The sequence below is a fragment of the Agrilus planipennis genome, unplaced genomic scaffold (genome assembly GCF_000699045.2).
Source record: "Agrilus planipennis isolate EAB-ADULT unplaced genomic scaffold, Apla_2.0 scaffold35, whole genome shotgun sequence".
In the NCBI taxonomy this organism is placed as follows: Eukaryota; Metazoa; Arthropoda; class Insecta; order Coleoptera; family Buprestidae; genus Agrilus; species Agrilus planipennis.
The window spans coordinates 614,130-641,054 of record NW_020438957.1 but is presented as its reverse complement, the minus strand read 5'-3'; the positions used below and the strand labels follow the sequence as shown (position 1 = coordinate 641,054).

At 34.8% G+C, this 26,925-nt stretch overlaps 1 protein-coding gene across 5 annotated transcripts in view; it reads right to left on the bottom strand.

The window, feature by feature from the left end:
• Positions 1-26,925, bottom strand: part of LOC108744840 (kinesin-like protein CG14535) — a 294,798-nt gene that overhangs the window by 230,907 nt on the left and 36,966 nt on the right. Inside the window, exons 2-3 of one of the 5 annotated variants that reach the window (XM_025975061.1) lie at positions 23,076-23,143; positions 2,711-2,826 (exon numbers count right to left, since the gene is read on the bottom strand). In XM_025975061.1, the coding sequence (XP_025830846.1) occupies positions 2,711-2,820 (110 nt within the window). In that variant the 5' untranslated portion in view covers positions 2,821-2,826; positions 23,076-23,143. Of the gene's footprint in view, positions 1-2,710; positions 2,827-21,741; positions 21,889-23,075; positions 23,144-26,925 lie in introns of those variants that run through there. The other 4 variants (XM_025975062.1, XM_025975064.1, XM_025975060.1 and 1 more) reach the window with 4 other exon arrangements.

Sequence of the window (26,925 nt, the reverse complement as noted above, 5' to 3'; positions counted from 1 at the left end):
AGGCTGCATGCCCTCTTTCCGGTTCCATACCTTAGTAAATTCCTTTCCTACCGTCGTTCAAAAATTAAAAATTAAATGAATTTTCCTTTTGTTCTCCGAAATATATATTTTATAAATTTTAAAGCCAATGGATTAAAAGAAGTATTTTGTAGCTTATTTAAGCGGCTATGTTAAATTAGACCTGAATTATTATATTCGGCAATACTAGATAAACATAATACATTTTTGAAATTACCGAAGCTCAAATAATGAACATCTTGAAAAAAATCAGATGTACCCATGTATGTTACAAGTATCTTTCTTGGTGCAGTAAGCGTGCAAAAAAGTAAATGGAAAACATGCTATCATCACATGCGCACGTTTCCACGCCCTTTGATCTGCTCGTCAAGAACCACCTTGTTCAAATGATAACAAAAAAAAATACTTCAACATCAGCCCTTCCACCAACATCACTTGCCCTCCAACGAAAATATGCTACGGAATTATTCTCAACACTCGTCCCATCAAGGATTTACAAGATGAACTTGACGATTGTAATATTCTCGAAATTTCACAGACAAAAGATCAAAAAACATGACGAATTGGAATATTCTGTACTCACTGCACAAACACATCATTTTCTCTATCTCTCTCTCTCTACTAGTTTGCTCTTGAATATTAAAATATCAATAAAAAAAGCAAGACAAGAGTGTCTGAAGCATCTAACCGAAGTACTACAATCTTGCTACAATCCAGAGTGCAGTCCTAGCTAGTACAGCGTATTTTTACCTAAATTCCTTTGAATTCATTCGTTTGATTCTTTTAGAAAAAAGCTCGTCGAATTTTTGAAATGTTGAAGGTGTGAGCGACTATGATACCGAAGGTTAGAAAGTCCTGATGTAGACGTTATTTCATAAATAGTGGATATATCTATTCAAATGCGTAAGGAGGATCCAGGGCTAGCCAAAACAATCAATTTAATAATTTAGACAATAAGGTAGATACAAAAAGTTCTGAACAATAATCAACGTTTAGCTCAAGTTCATGATTATCAGACAAAATTTTAGTATGAATTGCCTTTTAGTCCTTTTTTAGAGGTCCTGTTAAAAATATAGTTATCATACGTTGGTATCTACAGCCCTTTAAACTGACTATTTTTGAGAAACGGATTTAGTTTTGTCAGTTGAATGAAGTAATTTTACGAATTTACAACATAACGATTGATGTATGAGAACCAGTTTCAAGGTATTATAATTGCAGTTCACGCATAGTTCTATACCAAGATCGACATACGCCGACCTGTTAAGACTAACGAGCAAACGAGCATGTCACATGCATCATTAACATCAGCATCAGGAAGAGTCAAAGCAGAAAGGCGACGTCTGCCTTCTTGTCATGAGACTCTTGCCACGGCCGACCGCGACGACTGCATTTATAAATAGCCCCTTTAATGTAAGCTGGCAAATACGATATAATTCTTTAATCTGTCGGATATTTTTAACTACTGGTAAAAGATACGACTTTTTCCGGTATTTTACTGCTTCAACTACTACTACAAAAAAACTATATTAATAAAGCATGGGACACAAATATGAGAAGCTAAGACTCCTTTACGAAGAAAATTTTATGTTAAAAACGCGCGATATTTTAATAGGTATACACTTTGTAGCGACTCGTAAGTATGCAATTACATACGTTATTTTAATTGACTAATACAATAAACCTTCAATAGTGACAAAATTCTTAGCAGTTTAGTTTTATAGTGGTTAACGTTTGTGTAACACACATTTTGCAATTAACCCTAGACAAAAACAAAATTTTCAGTCTCTCTGCAGTCTCTGAGTCTTTCAGCGTCTCTGAGAGCGTCTCTCACAGTCTTTCACAGTCTCTCAGTTATTGCCCAGGTGTTTTTATGGATCTCTCACAGTCTCTGTATGAGAGACTCGAACGATNCCCCTTTTTCCTTTTCAAAACTTCCCTCAACGTTTCTATTCCATTGCCACCATCGCCCATTATCCATCCGTTTTCATCCATTCCTTCGTTCTAAATATATCCTCCCAACACATGCATGCGAGTTCCATACTCCCTTTCACACATTCTGCATCTTTCATCCTCTTTCATCCGGGATTTACATTCCCTACTTTCATTACCCACTCTAAACCTTGCTAATATATCAATTTCCTTCTCATCTCCCACATACTTATATCGGTATCAAATCTCCTTGCCGCGAATTCCACATTAATAATGTTAGTCCTAATGCCTATCTTCAATCTTCTATTGTTGCTAAGTTATCATCTCCATCTTATTACACTTTGTATCTTATCCTCAGTAATTCATTTCACGGCTTGTTGTTGATTCTCGTAATATTGTAATTAAAACGTTGATATTAATAGGGGAAGAAAAAGAAGACCCGCACTGAATATTGTACGAACGAAACGTACAAAATTAACTGCAACAGCGTTTTCTCTTTTTAATCTGCACAGCATATATTTCTATATTTAGAGACAAAACTATTACGTACCTCTGATATTTAACAGAAGTCAATGGCTGGTGTAAATATAAACAGATGCACTAGTCAAATGTTCGAACATTCCACATTTCAGACTTTAATTAATTAATCTGGACATATACAAAAAAAAATTTAATTCGTTAACGTTTTCTTATTAACGACGTAAGGGTAGAAGTAACTGTTTATTGTTTTATTTGCTAGAAGACACTGAAGTTTACTTACTTTTGGATGTTGTTGTTGTTAGGAGGCGGCATTGGAGTCGGGATTCGTGGGGGAAGAACGGGAATTGGAGTGGATCTTCGCTTCCCCAATCGATTTCGATAAGACTCCATTTCGAACTGTAACAAACAGAAAACAAGATTTAATGGTAGTAGACAATATCTTGTAATAATAAAAGGCATTAAATTGGTTGAACTATGAATTTCAAATTGAATTTTGTATTAGACTTCAGTTGTTTGAACCAAATCAAAGACAATCATAATTTTCTGCTGGTGGTATTTGGGTCCCGTCATGTGATTGCTCATTGAGGTTTCTCCATTCGAAACTTACCGCCCTTTTCACCCTTTTTTAGGGGTGAAATTTCAAACAAATATCTCGTACGTTATTAGATCCCTAGACTATTGAAGTTTTTGTCACTTCATATCATCGCTTTAGGAATGAAATTTCAAAAAATCCCTATTACCGTACCTCTAGAATCCTCAAGGAAGTTTCCTTCTTATTTTTTAAACTTTAGGTCCGCCAATTTAAACTGTACGTTGTTTTTCAGTCAGTTACATTAAGACCCTATTGCATCCCTTAAGGGACCGAATTTGTAAAAATCCCACCTGTCAACCCCTACACTATTCAGGGAATATTCCTTCCAATTTTTGAATCATCAAGTCTGTCGATTTAGGCTGCATGCCCTGACTTGTCCCTTGTAGGAATCGAATTTGAGAAATTTCCCCCTTAGTAAAAACTTTTTTAAAACTTTTGGGTGTTTCATTCCCACCAGTCAGTAATGCTGGTGGGCGGCCAGTCCCTCCGGACTATGCCGGAAGGTAGGGCGGAAGGCCCTCTTCAGCCCTGGAATGGGTGGGTGGTGGTTCGGGTGAGAAAGATGAGACGGACGAAATGAAGACAGAAGAGAATGAAAGATTATCTCTGGAATATTACTGCCTCAGCATTTGCCCAAGTGATCCAAGGAAACCACAGAAAAACTTGGACCAAGGCAGACGGACCCGGAATCGAACCGGCGTCCTCCCGAATGGTAAGCAATGGTCTAGACCTCTAGGCCATGCCGCTCGGTCCCCCTTAGTACAAAAGCGGAGTGTCACTTGTGATTATTACAAAATAATAACTTCTTCACTGGTCTTGATTTGTAGTATAATGAAAATTTATTGCAACAAAGCGAATTTGAACCTAACCGTATTTTCTGACAATACTACCTAACCTTATTCAAGCAAGTTTATAAAGTATGAGACGTGTCGTAAACGCGTTTTGGATTAAAAACACATCATAAGTGAAACAGGATTCTGTTTTCGCTTTCTACACAACTCCAGTCGTATACGAGCGACATGCACATCATAAATTGAAAAGTCAACGTTCGCATACATCTGGATATTTTTTGCTAGCGTTTTGTTAATGTAGCGCACGTTGCTTACGTGGAGTGACGATGTGCGCTTATTGTATCGGAAAATTAACTTTATTGATTAGAGCACTCAATATTTATAGGTGAAAATTCAAGTGGAAAAGGGGTCGTAAGTTCGTGTGCTCCCCGTTCGGGAACGTTGGCTAATTGAAAACTTGCACACATTGTTTATTCTGCACGGATGGTTCCATGGATCGCAAAAGTGTTCGATAAGTGGCGACATGCAAATGATGGTAAAAAAAATATTCTGTTCTTCAGCCATTCCATATCACCAACCATTAGCATTGCATATACTTTTCGCAGGGTGTAATTTAGTGATGGCTTTCCAATGCTTACACATACATCACAAACTACGCTAAAAGTACGCCTTTTGTCTTAAAATGTTTGAACAAGTTCATAGTTCAAGTACGATGGAATAGTCAACAGTTAATTACTAGTGTTTATTAGTCTGTGATGCTACAATATCCACCTTATTTTTACGTCAATATATCGTAGGTACTAACGGTGCTTCTTTTAGTAATTTATTTTCATTTACATTTTACCGATTCGAATGGTAAAAATCCAAGCGGTTGTGCTCGGACACCACAGGTAACTTATGAGTACATAAACGACACAAAAAATATATGGACACCATTTAAATAACTTACACGAAGGACAACAGTTAAAAGGGCCCAACCCAAACATGTATACCAACAGGTACAGATTTATGTCTACGAAATCGTATGTTGACCCTGATTGCGTTCTAGTTTTATCGGAGAGTTCCCATAAGTCGGTATTCTTGTTGCTGTGTAGTTGTTAAATGAAAAATGGGAAATGCAGTTGATAATGAAAAATGGAAATTAAGAATTAAAAAACTGAAATATAATAGGTATACTTTGCATGTTAACGAATCCGACAATGTAGTGGTTTGAAAACGAATTCGTTCAAGAAAATTGTCAATTTATCTGGCATCTCTAAAACTACCTGATAGATACATAATATTAGCATGCACGAATTTTTTCAATGAGCAATGGTATTTATATTGAAGTACAGTAAAAGCTCTTTATTCGCGGAGTGTACGTTCCATAAATATGCCGCGAATACAGAAACGATGAATATGGATATAAGGGATTCTAAGGTTCCAAAATAAAACCAATATGTATCAGAATAAAATCAATTTATTGAGAAATTTAGACAAGGGTTTAAAAAATTTAGTGATTTGTTGTTTTGAGTTAGTCCACTCAGTTACATCTTTTATAAAAGTCGCCTCGGCATATACCAACAGTACATGCTCAAAAGATGCCGATACATTAAGGGGATTCAGTAATACATGCGTCATAGAGTAAAAACATGCTTATCGGTTCTAGATATCATGACTTTAATATTTGGAACAGAGGTTTGAAATTTTGTAGAAAGATAGATATAGCTTTGTTCTAAAGCCTGTCGAAGGCCATTTTTTATTTTTTTTATTTCTATTGAAAATACGTATCCTACAAAAAGCATCAACTTTAAACACTTGTAAAAGCTTTCAATGACCATATGACTGAAAACCAAAAACGTAACGAGTTAGTGTGAACTTTTGTTCGTTACCATACAAAAAAATCACATATTTATCTCACAGCGTTAAATCACAATGTTTAGAATAGAAACCCATGTTTTCGGAAAAATTCACACTAGGCACGAGCGGTCTATTGCGGTCAATCCCCTTAATAAATGACACCAAATCCTTTTTTGTTTACCGATTGCATCAGCGAATAATGAAATTTTTAGACGTGAATACTGGGTTGCAATTTTTCACCCGCGAATAATGAAAACGCGAATAAGGAAACCTTGAATAAGAAACTTTTACTGTATTTTTAAAATTTGCAATTTAATCGTTTCTTAAATTAACTAAACATTAACCAGTGGTATTGCCGAAATAGATAAAAGATTCTATCTTCAAAAGTGTTACATTAACATTGTCTCCAAATGCAAATTCTAATCGAAATCCAAAATATTCGCGAAAAGCAATTTGGTTGCCAGAATTTGGTACCCACATGTCGATAAGAAACAGGTACATAAAGAACATCAAAAATCTGACTTAATAAACGGTCCATTGAAGCTACCATCAAAATATATGGACTTTGGCGGCGTAAATAAAGAACCAAACTACACTGTGATGTTACAGCGTAGATCACCGAATAAATAAACAGTGGCGTTTACTTTGTTCGCTAAGTACAGCATGCCAACTCAAGCTTCATAATCGGATTTTGGTTTGTTCGTCGGACGTTTAGTAGTTAGTTTATGTAGCGTGTAAATAGCGGTCGTTCTAAAACACCACAGAAACCAATAAGTAAATTGCATTTACACTCAAAAGCACTGAGAACATTTAAACGAAATTACACCATGTAGTAAAACCTCTACAGTCGATAAGTTAATGTTCAAGGGAAACGTTAAAAAGAACAAGTTGCAAAGCTGTATGAGAAATAATAGTATGTTACACCACCAAGGGAAAACACTACGACATTTCCTCCTGGGTGTGAATTGCTGCCCGAGACGAAAGCTCCCAGAAGGGGATACCGTACTTTTTTCGTATACAATTTTTTACCATATCGCCAACCCGAAAGTACGACCTCCCGATTCCTGCGTGGAAATTGCCACTATCAGAGTAGAAAATATACGAAGGATGGTAAAATCATTTCCTAATAAGGAGTACTTAAATGCGACTTCTTCCCTTGGTGCGTAATATATACTTCGTTTACTTTCTGTAGCGATGTAACCTTCAGTTTGACCGGCGGAAGGAAGAAAAGAACAGCACTAGGCCAGAAAAGGAAGGAGAAAACTCTCGGCCAAACTCTTAACCGGTGAGGAGCGTAAAATCCGTACAATACTGCACGGAAAAATTGACCATTTTATCCACTACAATTGCATTGCTCAAATGTGCTGTTATTGGTACCATTTACTACTGAAAATATCAACGAGATGTTTATTTATATTTGAAGACATATTAAAGGCTTTAACGCTTGTTTTCGACTCGCACTACTATCATGATTGAACAAAACTTTTGGCAGGTACTGCATGAAAAAGTATGTTTAATGAACAACAGCCGAGAGTATAATGAGCTATTTTCTCCCTACCTACGATTTTACCAGCGCGCATCCAAAACATTGGAAGGGGCACATCGCTACAGAAAGTAAATGAAGTATACCTACTATTTTCTCTCAAGAAAAAAAAAGAAAGATGCATAGATAGTATGTAATTCTGAATTATTTTTGTTGGCGATTCGCGGAACGGCTAGTCTATTGTACGGTTTGATAAATCCTTTCGGTAAATCCCGAAATACGTACTAAAATTAAATTTCAAATTAGGACAACCTAAATTCACTATAACGTAATTATTTATTTTTAAATATATACTAGTTTTAATAATTTCTTATTTCCTCTTCATTTTATCCACCTCTTAAAGGTTAGGTTTAGACTAACTAAATGTAAAATTTAATCCAAGATTACATGCTTCAGGGGTTTGACCAAAGACATTGATCGATGCCAAAATGGTTTTATAGTGAATTTTAATTTTTTTAATTTACTATGTATACCTTTAACATTTAAAAAATTGCAAAATTAATTTATTATTATCAACTGAGTATCAAATGCGATAAGCACACTTATGTTCAGATGTTTATTTTTAAGCATTTGTAAGTTACTAGGTACTTGGATTTGCCTTATTGTGGTGTTTGATAACAGTAACACAACTGACATCAAAAATAACCAACAGAACTATTCTTCTGTTTCGCAGGATATAACGGTAACATTACAGTCTTTATGAGCAGAAACGTAGGGTCAATTACTATCCCCTAGAAAAAGGTAGAGAGTTATTTTCGGCGTTGGTTTTAAATAAATGTTTGGTTGTCACGAACGGTATGTTGTTAGACATTCGTATTATTCTTTAAACGACTTTTTAACATGAGATAATATTTAACCTTCAATTCCGTTCACCTTGTTACACAAATAACAACGTGTTGTCAGACAACTACCCCCTTATTCCTGAAACGCTTGCAGGTATTTGTCAAACACGAGTTTAGTTCAACAGTTTCAGCAAACAAACGCGCTACTCGGCTCCATTTCTTCTCCAACTACAGTCTAACACTTCAAAGGGAATTGCTCCCTTATTTTCACTTGCTACTCCGAACAATACAGACGAATACGTACGGTAGGAGATTTACATTTTACACAAAGTACTACTACAACTGCTATCTTGTTTGTTAAATAAATAATGTACGATTTTGATCCTTAATTCGGTTTGAAAATTGGAAACGGAAAAATTTTAAGAATGCATTATATATGGATATCTATTCATAATGCTAAATTTTTAAGTATTCCATTATTTATTCAAGCTATCAATAGATACTTTTGTGAGACCTTTAAAGCGTTACAAGCCTACTGCAAGCCTTTTATTATTATTATTTTGTCACAAAATTTTGCATACAATCTACCTACAAGAAAAAGAAACTGAATATAGTTCCATTTCAGAGTACCTCCACAAAGTAGATTTTTTTATCCTCTTCATTTACCACCCCTTTTTCCTTTTCAAAACTTCCCTCAACGTTTCTATTCCATTGCCACCATCGCCCATTATCCATCCGTATTCATCCATTCCTTCGTTCTAAATATATCCTCCCAACACATGCATGCGAGTTCCATACTCCCTTTCACACATTCTGCATCTTTCATCCTCTTTCATCCGGGATTTACATTCCCTACTTTCATTACCCACTCTAAACCTTGCTAATATATCAATTTCCTTCTGATCTCCCACATACTTATATCGGTATCAAATCTCCTTGCCGCGAATTCCACATTAATAATGTTAGTCCTAATGCCTATCTTCAATCCTCTATTGTTGCTAAGTTATCATCTCCATCTTATTACACTTTGTATCTTATCCTCACCGTTTCCCTTACATTCCTACCCCTCCTCTCCGCTCATCAATTTGCTCTTGTTCTATTTTTGTCTCCCTTAATTTTCTACCTCTTTCACCGTCGTATCTACTTTTCCTACGTATCTAGCACCATTTTCCTCCACATTTCCTTTTTTAAATCCTCTTAATTTAACCTTTCCAATTTTCCTTTAATTTACCAGCCTTTCCTTCCAACATAATCCGGGATATTCTTACCTAAATTTAACACTTACTATTTTTTGTACATATTTTCTGATTGTTTTTCTTTTTGCCCAACCCCAAATCTACACACTAAAGAATTATTCCTTACACCCTTTCCATAATATCTTCCCCTTTTACTACTTGCTTACTTACATGTATTGTATATTATTGTATCTTTCACCATATACCCTAAACATGAATATTTCTTAACTTTTTCTATCACTATACCTTTTTCCTCTAACCACCTCAAATTCTAACACCTAAGTTTTCTCATTATTCAATTCTAATCTTTTTGTTTTGAAGATATTTTTCTAGCGCTTATTTCATTGTTTCCTAACCTTCGAATCTTGTTGCTATCAAAGCTGCATCATTCGCATATGTCATTGTCCATATTTTTTTTTTCTTTCTATAATTATCCCCCCAACCCTTATTCTCCTCATCTCACTTTCTATATCACTTGGATATGTTAAATAACTGTATGTTTTCTTACATCCCTGCCTAATTCCTTCACTTACCCAAAATTTCTTAAAATCTTTGCCATTTACCCTTTATTAGCTCAGCTGTTTCCTTATAGATTTTTATCAAAAAATAAACATTGATCACCGGTTTTTCCACCTTATGCACAACCAATCGCCACTATTTTTCGTCAATCAAAAGTACTATTAAACGTAATAAACAATTTTTGTTAATGCATAAACAAGATGTGTCTCATTAGGTACGTACTCTAATGCGAACATCTTTTCAACGGTCATACAATTAAACTTTCAATATACACAGTATCGTTAAGTAATAATAATATAATTAAACGCTCTGGCCAAATGATTGATGAACGCAGAGAGTAAACAATATAGAGTAAAATTACGCGTAAGTTTAATCAGCGAAAAAGCTTCTGTTGATTGAAAAGGTAAAGCTGATAATTATATGTCGGCACGAGTATTTCGGATTGAGGACAACTTCTTACTTTTTTTTTAATCAAAGGACTACGTATCATTAAACACAGTAATTACTATAGATTTGGGTAAAAATTACTGAATAGTGTTTAAGTAGTTTATCATTTATTATCTCTTCTTTTTTTTTGAATTGCTAGAATTACTTAGTTTCTTTTGATGTTGGTCATTCTAACTAATTTTAAATAATTTGCCCTCGTGGTTATCACCGTTAAACCCGTTAAGAACCCTTTTTCAATAAATAATAATTATTTGTTAGTGCCTTCCTCCATTACAAGCGTTTGTATTAAAAAGAGATTTATCTTTCAAGCTGTTCCGATCTGAGACGCAATGGCGCCTTAGGAGATTCGAACACTTTTATTAAAGATGTTTGTTCGTTCTAGAATCGCGCTTTTTAAAGAAAAAGCTCTGGAGCTTTTTGAGCGAAGCAATTCCTATTTTCCATAGAAAGAATTTATCATACTCGCTCGTACAAACCGAATTTTTATTTGCGCTGGTTGCCATCCGATAGAGACAAAAACTCCAGTCGTCGTCACAGAGAGCCGCGAAGAAGAGAGTTAAGACTTTCAAAAACTGGAACATAAAACTACTCAAAAGACTGAGGCGATTTCTATTCACCGACTGGACTCGTCCGAAATGAAAAAGTTTATCGTTGACACAGAAAAGCACTTCTATCAGCACCATCTCCGCAAAGTTCTTCAGTATGCGACTGTGACTCTTTGTGGATACTTTTTACGACGCATTCTCCAACCGCGCTGCTTCTTTTTTTAAATAAACTACTGGTTTTGTCAACTTGCAACTCTACGTCATTTCAGGGCATTATAATGCAGACCACTGTTGTTGAAAAACCTGCTCGCAACACGGAGACCTACCTCTTATCTAGTATTATAATCAATAGCTGATTATACGCAATGCTCCATTCTATTCTGTGGTAACAACAATCTCATATCTGCACTTACAAATATTACAATTGGATTAAACGTAAAGTTAACATTTCAAAACGAACAAATGTACGACCAGTATACAGTATTAATTACGATGTTTTCCAGAGCAAATAACTTATGCCTTCGGTGGTAATCCTCCAGGATAACTAAGAATAAACACTACGAATTTTTACGGCTTTTTCTTTAAAACTATAGATATAGATATAAATAGGTAACAACAGCAAGTATTAACGTTCAGCTAATAAGAAATCATAAAAATTCACATTGCTATGTTTCAACTTACATCCAATAGACTCTTGACAATCCTACCAGTAAAAGTAGTTGTCAAACTACGTCAAGATAAATACACTTAAACATTACAGTATGAATTATTATTTGTTCTTACTTTAATACATTTCTTCAAGAATATACCAAAAAACAACTCTGTTAGTATTATCATTATTATCACCTGACAATTTTTAATTATTTTAATATTTAAAGTACCATTTAGTTGTGAAGCAATACAGAATCCTTGTGAGTTATAAATAGATAGACACCTAGTTTCTAAAGGATTTAAGAGTGCCGGATTTTGTACAATTTTACCGTGCATTCTTCATTACAGACAATGCTTCATCCCTGCACGGTTAAATTAGGTACTTCAAATTCACACTTGCCATCTGTATCGCATTGGAGAGATTGTAATCCATCGCAGAGTGCGTCGATACCGTGGGAGATGCTGTTAAGGGCTTACGCAGCTGTGTAGAAGGGTGGTACAGTCGATGTTACGCGTTGTACGCAAAGGGCACTTGCTATTCCGCGCGATAGGGTTAATAATACTGCCCTACACATGCATTTAATAGTAAAAAGAAAAGTTAAGAGGGGTTATAGCAGGGAAACTGTTGAAAAAGGAATCATATCCCTCACAATCTCTTCGTCGAGTACTTTCTTATAACACAGAAATTTTGCCTTTGAAACTGGAATAGAATAAATTAAATGAAAGTTCGAAATTGTTAGAGCAACTTTGAATAACCTGATTTCACTTTTGACTCTGAACTTGAACTCTGCATTTAAACTTCATCAATTTCAAACTGCTGTTTCATAGATTGATTAAAAGCAGATATTTTATGTACTTTTAAAGCAGAAAAAATAACAAAATAATCAGATACAGGCAATATTTCTGTTACAGTTTAGACAAGGTCCAGATGCAGCGGTAACAACTAGAATTATTAATTTTTCATTTCGTCCAACAACGACCAACGAATGTACCGTGCAATGATGGTACAAAACGTTTGCAGTGGGAATTACTGTCTTGAAAATGAAAAACGTAGTGATTGGCCACAGGCATTTAGTAACGCACAACTTGTTCAACACCTGCTCTATGCATTCATAATGAGAGTATGGAGCATGACAATGGTCAACTGCTAATCAGAGTTACAAAACTAGACGAAAAGCTACTTCAAGATGTAGTCGAAAATTAGTCAAATCGACGTCTACAGTTGTCTGTAATTGAAACGAATCACATATGTAACATGAGACGAAAACTTGGCTATATACAAAAATAGAAAACGACCGATGTTTCACGATTGAACCATTGTAAAGTCCTAATTGCACCAAAATAAAGTAAATTAAAATACACTAATTAGTACACGAGCGGCCATTTAAAGATAACAAAGTTCGAACAAGTAAGTCCGGAGGTCCCAACAATTAAGTCAAAGTATTCGATATTTCTAAGAAATTCGATAGTTCTAATTATTACTTTCCACGAGTTTTATGCACAATAGTTTGTGGAGTTCTATGGAAAAGTGTAAAGCTGAAATACTTTATGATTTGCAAGTAAGTTCTTTAGATAACTTTCTTCTGACAAATACATGTAATGTACCAAAAACCATTAATTGCGGGAATATCCACTACCGTAGCAGTTAGTATTATAAAAGGTTTAATATCAGCTGTTAACCGAATCGGTACTAATTTGCCTTGGGTATGCTCATGCAAACGTATGTATCTACATACGTATATGAGTATTCATTACCTTCGTAGTTTACGTTTATTCTCGAAACGAAGGTATTGCTGCTGCTGCTGCTGCTAACGAAGCTAATGCTTAGTTATTCAACAGCTACATAATTTGCCGATTAATTAAAAGTACCCTTAAACTATTCTCCTCGTTTAAGTTAATTTATGTTCTGCTATAGTTTCTCTGGAGCAAATAATTTCTCCGTAAAGCGGCTCCCAAACAAATAACAAACATTTCCCGGAACAGCTACTAACTCAACCTATGAGAATTCCTCAGCGAATTTTCCCATAACGTTATCCTAAAATGCTCCTTAAATTAAATCATTCGTTAAACACTATACTCAAACTATTATTAAATATCAAACGTATATTAATACTAAGCAAAATCGGTATGTATTAAGCATATAAGTACAATAAATTATAAAATATGATAATAAAACTTTCAAAAGCGAATTGTTTACTTTAATGAATTATAAAATCCATTAAAAACATAACGTCCTTCCAGTACGAACAATTTTACATTCATCAGCATCATGAATGTTAAAATTGTGAAAATTAATTTGGAATGACATAAACGTTTGATGGGATACCCCATTCCACTGAGCCTAGCAGATGAGGGGACCACCGGTCCTATTTCGGTTCCGCCTGCTATGCTCCAACTTTTTTTGTGCTTTTGCACCTTTATAGTGGATGGAATATCCCTTATAATGCCACAAAATACCCCCCAAATTTAATGTAAATGTGTTTTCTTAATTCATCTCGTAATAAAATATAAAATAGACGCATATAGCCGAAATATTCCCATAGTTGTCATTACTGAAGTAAACTGCAATGTTCGTCACCGTTACTAAAAAATTCGACTTGGCAAACTTTGTGTCACGTCACGTCACGTCACGTCACGTCACGTCACGTCTTATTTTGCGACGGGCCTTAGACAGACACACGTACCTATTTATCTTCCTACCGATTAAAGTAATCGATTAAACCTCTGGCCAATCAGAAATCTATGGTCTGCAATGGCTTGAAACAATCGGTGTCAACTTTTTCGATTAGTTTGTTATAATTATTTAAATATATTTGTTATTCCTTTAAACAAGACTGCAGTAAAGCTCCCCTCTTTACTTTCGACTAGAGAGATCCATTTCGTTGCCTTTTCAAAAACTTAATCCTACCCTAACGCTGACGCTACCAACTCTAACCCCTACGGATCGTCTATCATTTACAATCCGATCCGACAAAAAAGACAGCTTAAGAAATAACGCAATTCATTCCAATCAAAATCTTCAACGCCCTATAATTACGATTGCAAATCCCATATAAATACCACCGCTTCTTTAATTTAATCAAAGACGCACACAAGTCGAACTATGCGTAACGCCAACTATCAACCCCCGGTCAACCGAGTTACCCCTCCCTTCGTACAGGCGTTCATGAGTCGATATGAAAGCGTACATTACCGACACTCTTCAGGGGGTTTAATGGTATCAGAGTTCGAGCATGATGCTATAAATTCTCGCGGTGGCCACAGTGACTCACTCCCCAGGCATGGCTAACTAGATGAGCTGCTGCACTAGGCAGGATACTGTCAAGGGTGAATGGTTTGATTGTNAATCATTCGTTAAACACTATACTCAAACTATTATTAAATATCAAACGTATATTAATACTAAGCAAAATCGGTATGTATTAAGCATATAAGTACAATAAATTATAAAATATGATAATAAAACTTTCAAAAGCGAATTGTTTACTTTAATGAATTATAAAATCCATTAAAAACATAACGTCCTTCCAGTACGAACAATTTTACATTCATCAGCATCATGAATGTTAAAATTGTGAAAATTAATTTGGAATGACATAAACGTTTGATGGGATACCCCATTCCACTGAGCCTAGCAGATGAGGGGACCACCGGTCCTATTTCGGTTCCGCCTGCTATGCTCCAACTTTTTTTGTGCTTTTGCACCTTTATAGTGGATGGAATATCCCTTATAATGCCACAAAATACCCCCAAATTAAATTTAACAGTGTTTTCTTAATTTATCTCGTAATAAAATATAATATAGACGCATATAGCCGAAATATTCCCATAGTTGTCATTACTGAAGTAAACTGCAATGTTCGTCACCGTTACTAAAAAATTCGACTTGGCAAACTTTGTGTCACGTCACGTCACGTCTTATTTTGCGACGGGCCTTAGACAGACACACGTACCTATTTATCTTCCTACCGATTAAAGTAATCGATTAAACCTCTGGCCAATCAGAAATCTATGGTCTGCAATGGCTTGAAACAATCGGTGTCAACTTTTTCGATTAGTTTGTTATAATTATTTAAATATTTTTGTTATTCCTTTAAACAAGACTGCAGTAAAGCTCCCCTCTTGACTTTCGACTAGAGAGATCCATTTCGTTGCCTTTTCAAAAACTTAATCCTTCCCTAACGCTGACGCTACCAACTCTAACCCCTACGGATCGTCTATCATTTACAATCCGATCCGACAAAAAAGACAGCTTAAGAAATAACGCAATTCATCAATCAAAATCTTCAACGCCCTATAATTACGATTGCAAATCCCATATAAATACCACCGCTTCTTTAATTTAATCAAAGACGCACACAAGTCGAGCTATGCGTAACGCCAACTATCAACCCCCGGTCAACCGAGTTACCCCTCCCTTCGTACAGGCGTTCATGAGTCGATATGAAAGCGTACATTACCGACACTCTTCAGGGGGTTTAATGGTATCAGAGTTCGAGCATGATGCTATAAATTCTCGCGGTGGCCACAGTGACTCACTCCCCAGGCATGGCTAACTAGATGAGCTGCTGCACTAGGCAGGATACTGTCAAGGGTGAATGGTTTGATTGTGGCCTCAGAGAGCGGATTTGCGTGAACTGACTTTTCGAGATCGTAGGATGACAATTGTAAAAATAATACACAAAATTATAAGACATTTCTCTGAAAATCCTATATATCATTAAATCATACCTACGTCCCTAGACAAAAATTTTCAGTCTCTCAGAGTCTTTCAGCATCTCTGAGAGAGTCTCTCACAGTCTCTCAGTTATTGCCTAGGTGTTTTTATGGATCTCTCACAGTCTCTGTATGAGAGACTCGAACGATAAAATTGTTAATTCAGAGACTCGAGTCTCTCGTTGAGAGATTTGAGTCTCTCGTTCAGAGACTGTATACGAAATGAGGATCTCTCTATAAGCGACTCGAGTCTCTCGTTCAGAGACGCTAAACAGGTTTTTGACAGTCTCTCTCAGCGACACCAGAGAGACTCTGAGAGACTGAACATTTTTATCTCGGGGTCAAATGAGCATCTTATAATTTTTATTTCGCAATCAGTTACGACTTTCATACTTCCTGATCCTGATCCTGAACGGATCGGCAACTAATTTGGTGAAGAACTTACTGACAGTATGAGTACTTGTTTTCACGCAGAACGAACTAATAACACGCACTTAATCAGATTTATTTTGGTTCATATGTAAATTCAAACGGCTTATACACATTCTGCACCCTTTGGTTTACATGTGGACCTATTTCTTGTAGTCGTTATTAAAGAGGAAGTTGCCGAAGCGTATAGCAGCGCTATAAAGCTAAAATAACCACACAACGTTGTTGTGAAGGTCTTTGAAGTAGTATGCATGTGTGTGTTATTGTATAGGTGTGCTGTCGTGTTCTTTAAGGTACACACGTGCTTTCAGACGAGGCACTGCACGAGAGAAACGTCATTTTTATTATAGGTAAAGGCCGCCAGCCCTGCACATAATATTAACCAGCACTTTTCCTGAGAAACTATCTCGCAACTTCGCTCGTAATGCAGCTTGAGCATATCAGGTTTACTAAAGTAAGTAACCACATGTGTACGTACGTGAACTCGAAATCAGCTTCTGAATATTGATAACCATGCCGTAGTGTCATACACATTTTTGATGAAAGTATTAGTAAAAAATGCGCCCGAAAAACGAAGTACATATTTGAAAAGTTGAAGGCTCTGATAAATGAGAACAGGATATTTAAAAATTTACTGGGTTATTGGGGTCATTATTTTATATTTTACTAGCGACCCGCCCCAGCTCCGCACGGGTGCAATGCTGATACTAAATGTATTTTTGTTTTGTTTAGATTATTACCGAGGAGGGAAAATCTTCAGAAGATACCCCCCGAACATACTAAATATACTACAGAATGTCTTTATATACAACATTCACAGTTTTTTTGTCATTAGACAATACAAACCGGCCGGTACCGCTGCAACCGCTATGTCCCTGCTTTTTAAATCTGTAATATCTTCGAAAATATTCATTTAAATTACATGATCTATATTAAATACACAATGTATTTAAGGTACTTTTTCGTAGACCTTTTTAAGACGTACAATACTGTAGTACATTATTTTGGTCTATCTCGTAGGGTTCAGCCAGCGTTTGCAATGTAAGCGCAAAAAATGTGTTTATTTACGATATCACATTAGAAACCTCTAAAATTATCAGTGTTTCCCTACTATGTTATGCATGTATTATACATATAAACCTTCCTCTTGAANTACAAATAATAAAGTAATGTAAGTTCAATAATTGTTATCTAAAGCTTGTCAGGAGTCTTACGCTTTATTCAATAGATTTTGAGAGTTGGACTAGTTTAAGAGTTTTTAGAGAAGCAAGCGATATATTGACGTCGTAAAAAAATCTATTCCAAAATCACCAAATGATGCATTTTCGCTTATACAGGAATGTGTAATTTCTATCATAAATTCCCTGGATTGAAGAAAAAAACGAATTAATGAAAAATAAAGCAGTTAAGAGACAACATTAAATCTTTAAGTTTGTTTTTCTCAAGTTTAATTACCTGTATCTTAACTCTTCCATACTTTTGAATATGCATTTTTGATATTTAAATATTTTTATCTGGTAATATCTCAGGTAATAATAAATGCCCGGTCACTTTCAAGCACCATCCTTCTTAAATTAGCTAAAACAATAGCAGACACATTAAAATAGGAGTCTTCGACTTCCTATAGCACAGTAATACATTCAGTGAAGGAATTTCAGTTTGGATGGATGAAGACATGAGAAAAGTGTTTCCTTCTGATTTTCGATTAATTTTATTGGTGGATTCCACAGTAAACAGTAAATATTACCAACTAATACACGAATTTTGAACCTTTCTAAAAAAACCCTTAAAGGTCTCCTCCTGTTCCACGATAACGTCCCCGTTCTAACTGAGGGTGTTTCAAAGGTTGTATTTCGTCTAGCTTTATTGAGGTCGATCATCCACCGTATATTTAAAACCCGACTGATTACTCTATTTTCTCAGATTCGCAACGGAATTTTAGGGGTAAAAACATTTTCTTACGACAAAGATTTAAATATTTCACCGAGGAATAGAGATGTTAATTCACAAATGTCAAAAGTGTGTTGATATCAATGAAGACTATATTGTGAAATAATATTACTTTCACAGTTTTATATTATTGGACCAATTTATTCTGTGAGACTACTCACTACAATATCACAGACGAACGGACAAACAACAGAGAGACAGAGACAGATAAAGGCACTAAAATAATGTCCCCCCTATTAAGAGCATAATAAAATAATAGACAATGCCTAATGCTTAAAAAACTATTGTCCATAAAAAAATTCATAAATCACTTCTAATTTAGTTAGTTCCAGAACGACAGAGATGCCTAATATACTAGAAGTTACAGTGGCGGATTACAGACGGCGAGCTATCAGGTCCGGACTGGGATCAGATTTGTATACACATCTCCTGTAAGAATTTATCAATTATGATACTTACACGTCTTACTTAAAACCATTCTTTCAAAATTAATACAAAAAGAGAATGTTGATAAAAGATTGTCTCAATTCGAAAAAAAAATGACAGAAATTTGTTGTGAACCTCCTCCTTCTTAATATGCTGGATCTGTCCCTGAGCTTCAAAAAACGCTTCAATAGAATAGTTAGTGAAGTAAGTTTCGCAATTAAAAACCGCACATGAAGTCACTGATTTTTTGAACGTCTGTCGGTCTGTTGAAAGGCGAGAAGCCAATTTGTGCCTGAGTTTTCGAGTGCATGGAAGTCGTTTGGAATCTCATTCTCCAGAAACGTACATTTCTTTTGGAGTGCGATCGCACATCCAAGATAACGTTTCTGTTTGCTATATCATCCGTCCCCTGTCGTACAAAGCTCTTCTCTTTGGTGTTCAACGGCTTCCATACTGTACACACAGATATATACATGTATGTATGTATGTATGTATTTACGGGACGCTATTCTGTGGAACGCACTCTCCACGCTGTACGTAATATAAAAGGGTTATTATGGATTTTTACAAATGCCGTCCGCCCCCCTAGTGAAGAAAGCTATGAAGAATTACACGCTGCTTATTACTTCGTTGCAGACAAAGTTGCCGCCGGATTTCTCCACTTTAGAAAAAAAAAAACTATAAAAGAAAAGAAAGAGCGAAGGGAAACGCCTTGCAGCTACGGCATTAAGGGCTTATTATGTCCAACTCTTATCACGATGTAAATAAAAGAAGTTTCCGAAAGAGGAACGACAAGAACAGCGTTTATTCAAAGCGGCAAAGGATGTTCCAGGATCTTTGTAATCAGGAAAGGTTCAAATTTCGGAAAATAAGTTCCGGTTTCGGAAATTTTGAACTTTCAAGTTCTTTAAGGAGTACGAGCTGAAGGACGCATAATAAACAAAAAGGAGACAATGGGGTCATTTATGGTTCATTTAGAGAAACAATAAAAATAGCATAAACGAAAGAATGCTGAATTAATGAATGTGTATAGATAAAATTATCTTATAATGTTGAATTAAAGCAGCTTTTATTGCACCTGTTGATTAAAACTGCAATGTCTATGTCAGGTCATGGAAGAGTAGTATTCATTTAAGAACAATCTGCATATGAACTCTACCTATACATTAACTGCCACTACACTTCTTTTTGGCAAAAACTAACGCCAATTTAATTCTCAATTATGCTAAGTAAGCAATATACGCGTGATGAACATTGGACAAAGTGATCAACTTCTGAAACTATATATCAAAGAACATAATTAAAGATATCGAAAATAAAGAGACTCTAACCTTAAAATTTCGTTTCAGTTTACTTTGAATGACCTTATTATGTTTACTTTACCCTTTGATATGACCAATGCAGAGGTGTATCTGTGCCTGCGTTTAAATGCCTACGTATGGCGAGCGAACACCTGTTCACGTGTGATATTTGCATTAAAACTTGTGAAGAATCTGTGTAATCTAATTAATTATTCAATGCAACTTGTCCAGATTGCTACAGACATGTTATTTATGATCGCTGGATAACGATATATAGGTGCCACAGGTTGTAAATAAATCAATTTTATTAGGCGCTTAATGGATTGCTGAGGTACCAAAGGCAAGGTAGAACACTACCACTTATGAACTCTACAGGGTGCTTTAAAACGAGATTACGTAAAAGAAATATTACCTACTGCAAAATTTTCAATTTAATCAAGTAAAAATTTATTATTTCAAATGAATTATTAGATACAGTACAGGCGAATTGAAAACCCCAACGTTATAGGGAGACACCGTATTATAGGAAAATTCGTAGAAATACCTTCATCTATCTTTTCATACAAATAATAAAGTAATGTAAGTTCAATAATTGTTATCTAAAGCTTGTCAGGAGTCTTACGCTTTATTCAATAGATTTTGAGAGTTGGACTAGTTTAAGAGTTTTTAGAGAAGCAAGCGATATATTGACGTCGTAAAAAAATCTATTCCAAAATCACCAAATGATGCATTTTCGCTTATACAGGAATGTGTAATTTCTATCATAAATTCCCTGGATTGAAGAAAAAAACGAATTAATGAAAAATAAAGCAGTTAAGAGACAACCTTAAATCTTTAAGTTTGTTTTTCTCAAGTTTAATTACCTGTATCTTAACTCTTCCATACTTTTGAATATGCATTTTTGATATTTAAATATTTTTATCTGGTAATATCTCAGGTAATAATAAATGCCCGGTCACTTTCAAGCACCATCCTTCTTAAATTAGCACATTTTTAAAGTATTAATGATCAATTACGAATAGATTTAGTGAAATTAATGTCAAGTTGTACAAAATTTCATCTTACTCAATTATTCAAACAATTGGTATAAACTTCTTTCTTCTTTGCACAATATGTCATGAAATATAATTGTGTATTTTTCTTAATATTCACGCAAAATACGAATATGTGATTGCCAAATAAGTATATATTATACACATATTGTATAGAATCACCCTGTATAGTGTGCATTCTTGTTATGTAGGTACTTTTGTCAGCCTACGTTTTATATTAATAGAATAACGTAACTGGACTATAAAACAAACTACTTATAGAAAACTAATTACAAAACGAAGTACTAATTGAGTCAAATGTCAACCCCGCAACGAAATTCCTTTAGTTAGTGAGCATTAAAAGGTCACAAAAAGTACTGCAGAACTTTTATTACATACCTTTTTCTGCCTTCCTTCTTACCCATGCTATTACCTCATTATTGTTAAACATTTAACCCAATTCTACTTATGCTTAATACAAATTTATTTATCAAATAGTATTTATTTGACTTACCATAGCTCCATGTTTCCAATGTAAAAAATTCTTGTGTAATTTATGAACTTAAAATGATAATTTATAAAATAACTAACAGATATTTGCCGTAGAGCCGAAGAAACGATATAAAAAGCGTCAATTAAATAAATTGTATTAATAGTGAACGCAAACGTGTTCGTCCTCACCGTAAGAATCACAACCCGTAACTGAGAAAACATGAAAATGTCGAAGCCTATTGTGTACTTTCTTTTAGATGTGTTATCGTCATTGCAGAAAACATTTTATATTCCGTACAAAGATAGATAAAATGACTAATAATGATCCACGTTCGTAAAGAGTAAACAACTTGTTTTTGCAGGCAAAAAAAGCATGCCATGTCGGACGAAATGTTACGAACAAGAAGACCACGTAGAAAATTGAAATAATCGGTAAATGTTGTTGTTAATATTTAGTAAAAATTCGTCGTCAAAAAATCTGTCGTATTTTGATTTGAACACACGAAACACTTGATCCACTACCTATGAAATGGTTATTCGAATAAAAAATTATCTTTTTTATAATAACTAAATTGTAACTTAGTAAACCGTGCATTTGACAAAAAATAAAACTCTATCAATGTGAAACAGGAACCTAACATCCATAAGGATTATTTCGATAGATATCTTGAGGTATGATGTCCTTAATGATCATACATAGAAAAACTTTAGCCAAATAATTTGATTGTATTCGTGTCAAATTCACCTATTGTACTTACTTATACGAAATCTATTAAAACGGTCAATTTTAAACGTATTTGAGTAACAAAGATTTTAGTTAATCTAACAATAAAACTTTATAACAAGATTGGTCAACTTCATGACTCAAAACAAAAAGAAAGAATCAATTACGAGCACTACGTGATTTTCGGTATTCTTTTACAATTTGCACGCGAAATAAAAATTGTCTTACGAAATACCCTATTTGATGTTTTAATGCGTTTTGATGTTCATCGTGGCGCATTTAAAGCCATTCAGTAGTTAAAGTCATTATTCCGGGAAAATACAAGAGGAAATTGTTTGCGTTCACGACTTTATGAAGTACATTCTCATTCGTCATCGTCGTTTCTTCTACGTAGAAAGCAAAAAGTATCCTCTACGTAGGGACAATTACAAAACTTAGAAGGATTATTGCCGTCAAAAATATAGTACAAATGCGAACTTTATACTACGATAAATATTCGTATGCCAAAAGTAGTATTCATATAACAAATGAAAGATTAAACTGTACCTATGTATCTGTATATTAATTCACAATTTTTAGAACATGAAAAATTTAATTTAATAAGCACAAAACAGTTAATTTCATGAACTTACCCACTTAGATTAAACTTCGGGAGTCCGATAGGGGTCTGTTTCTTTTGTTTATCTTTTTACTTCATTACCTAGAAAGATAAGTTAAATTAAGTAATTTAAGATTTATTTGTAAATGACAATTTTTTTATGTAAATAGTATAGCTTAAATTGAACAAAATTTAGAATAAGAAATATCAGTATATAAATATGTTTCTCATTTTCTAAGAGTAGAAATTTAAGTAACTATCCACAATTTAAATACCTTCCCAATCAATTTAACAAATAATCATACTAATAAAACGTATTTTTTGCAGAATAAAATAAGAATTTGCAAATAAGCTACTGATTATTCCATTCGTGACTGCCAACCCCCAGTTCCTCTAAGTGTCTAAGTAGCTAGTCAAATTATATGAAGCGAAGCGTGCTTTGACATAATTAAATCAAAATAATAAGCACCCAATATACAACGCCATCGTTTCCTTTAAGTGAATCTACGATTTCCCCTCAATGTATAAATTAGAAGACTATAGAATTGGAAAATAAAATTACGGGTAATAACATAATGGACAACATTTCACATAGTGTTTTTAGAGACGAGAATTTCACGAATATGGTGTATACAGCATGCGAAAATTCGGATCTTGGTAATATAAAAGTTGTGCACATTTCTACCAAATGGTCCGGCAATTCGCATACATAAAAATTATTGTTTTGTACCTTTTATTCGTCGTGGAGACGTTTCTTTTTTGAGTATTTAGCTACATAACGGTAGAATGAAAAATAAACCTTATTACATTTAACAGTATACAATATAAACTAACTTTGGTTTTCTTCAATAAAACGAGAATTTGTTAAACTGGTTCCAATAACTTCTTATCTATTATTATTTATTCATCCTAAAGACACAGTTGTTGCTATCTTTACGTATATTTAATAAATAAATATATGATTTCGTTGTAACTTAAGTTTTTTACATGGATTGATTTTCCTGAGAATTACTATTAAAGATTATTTAAAGATTTGACCACTTGTACTGTCACTCATTTGCTCTCGATGCTGCTCAGTGAATACTTTGAGTGCGGGAAAAATGGCAACGTTGGCGCTAAAGACAACCTCGTCCGTAGCCCATTATGTGAACACACAGAAAATAATTTACCTAATTTAATGCACGAGCGATTTATCGAGACAAAGGCCGCTATTTGTTCGATCTGAGGACGAAGGTTCTCATCAGAGTCGACATGGTCGAACACGTGTCCGACACGTGACCGGCATCATCGCCTTTCATAGACCAAAAAAAGGGAACCTCCCGCAATTGTCAACACAATAACAATAAATACGACGTGAGTTTTAAATCCGCGTTGAAATTATTATTCCGATATAACGTTATTGATGCTTGGTAGATCTTTCCCCCTTTGATCGCCATCGATTTTTGTGCCACGCTCCACTTTTCCGTACGACACGGTACGAAAAAGTTTACAAATTGAATGTGACATTTTCTAAAGGGATAAATTATGAATTGCACCCTTCGGTTCAATTAAATATACCTACAGGAATTTGACATACATATGCGTAATCCATAAGTACATATACAGCGGATTTCAATTATAACGATGACGAATTCAACTTATGATTGCTGTAAATTGCGCCCTGTTTCGTTTCTTCACATTATAAAAAATAAGGTACAAATAAGCAAAATGGACAACAAATTTGTTAAAACTGAGCTCTCATTCTGAAATGTATCTGAATATTGTGGGACATTTAAAAACGTCTTTTTGAACAAGGCATTAGTAGGAACGAGTTATTTCCAATTTGATTGAGTCAAATGTGATTCATATAATGGAAACGTGAAAATTAAGAAATTTTAAGTAAGAAATCAGCAAAATAAAGAAAGAACACGACCATGACAACACCCACTTTGTCGGTGTTGTCTTTTCCTATCACAATCTTATCCTAATCCTAAGTGAAGGAGTAGAAATTTTGGCTTCTACTTTTACCCCATTTCACTTCTGTTTTTACCCTACTTTAAAGCATATTTCTTGAAAATCGCGTTGAATGTATCTACTGAACAAAAATTGAATGTCTATGGTCCACTTAGGATGTTCCCTTTTAGATCGTGATATGCACAAAGGCAACGTAGTTAGCTTTGTAGTTAACTGCGTGCAATGAATGACAAATAGACGAAATATGTGTACGTTCCTGGTGACATTTATCGTTGACAAGTTTTGACAGCTCGACCAGTTAGCTTTTAGTGAGACGCCGTTGACATGGCCGAGCACTATTTTTAATTCGTATTGTTTTGTAAAAGTCAACCGGCAAGCACGCAGGCAGCTACGCTGGCTATCGCTATTTTCGTGAACGAACAAACGCTAATGCACTTGCCATTAGCGTAAACTAATCGGTTTTATTCGCTACAAATTTTTCCACGTTTGTTTTGATCCCAAGATATTATATAAATACCAGTTTCCTGCATTACAGCGCAACGGTCAAAAGAGAAATTGAAAAGCTCAGAAACTTAGAAGTCAAAGCTTATTATTATTCTTCCTATTATTAATACCATTACAGAAAGGTTTATACAGTTGAAACTAAATTTCGAATTAGTAAAAGAATATGGAAACAAAAAAATGAAAAATAAAAATACTGGTATGCAAGGGAAGAAAAAGTACCTAAAATAAGTCACTTTTAGGTATCTAGGACGGAAGAAGTAGTAGGGATATAAAGCAGGGTCGAGTCGCCTTCAATAAAAAGAAGTCACTTCTATGCTCTCTAACGGTTAATTTAGAAATTCGAAAAAGGTTGTTAAAGGTGTATGTTTGGAGCGCGGCGCTGTATGGGTGCGAAACATGGTCAGTGGGCGCGGCAAAAAAGAAAAGGTTAGAGGCGTTCGGAATGTGGTGTTACAGGCGAAGAGAAGGTTAGAAATGAAGAGGTATTAGAAAGAAAAGGAGAACAGAGGACTCTATGGAAGTCAATAGGAAATAGCGAGATAGGTTAGTAGGACACCTTCTCAGGCATGAAGGTCTAGACAGAGTTTTAGAGACAGAAACAGGAGTTAGGCGGGGTGGAGGTAGACCTACATTATATTAGATACTGTTCGCAAATAGTTAAGTATGTAGGTTGTTCTAGTTTTTTGGAAAATGCGAAGATTAACTCAGGATAAGAAAGAGTGGAGGTACGCGTTCAACCAGTCTTAGGACTGACGACCTTATGATGATGGAAAGAATTCGAGATAATAGTTGCTGTCTAAATAAAAGGAGATTGTAGGGTCACTCGTTATCGAAAGTATTAGTGCTTTTACTAGGAATACTAACAAAAAAATACCTAGCACTATACGTAGATATAAAGTAATGCTCTTCAATAAATCTATCTAACAATAAATCAGAAAATTGCGTACTTATACTAAAAACCTGACTGATTAATCCGTAGACGAATGAAGAAAGTATTAAACAATACTACAACACTTATTGTATCTAGTAGCAGTAATAATATTTTCCTCTTGATTATTACCTTTTTGTTGCGATACCTATTTCAAACAGGTGACCGAATATACCAGTAGATATAAAATGCGTATTTGCCCATAGCTCCCAGCGGCTTCGCCTTTATGGTAGGTAGGTATATAATAACTGATGTGTGTGGTCTCTATTTCGTTGTTTCAAGTTGACTACCCATAAATTTAATATTCAATATGGTTTGAATAAAAACACATATTTTGTTGAGAGATAATAGTGATGCATATAATTAAATTTTTTACGAAACATAAATATTTCACGTCTGTATCACCATCTCCAACGAAAAGTAGTTTTCCCCCACATTTATAAATTCATAGATTTTTCTTTCACAGTAAGCAACATTGCTGTTATTTATCTCGTTTGGT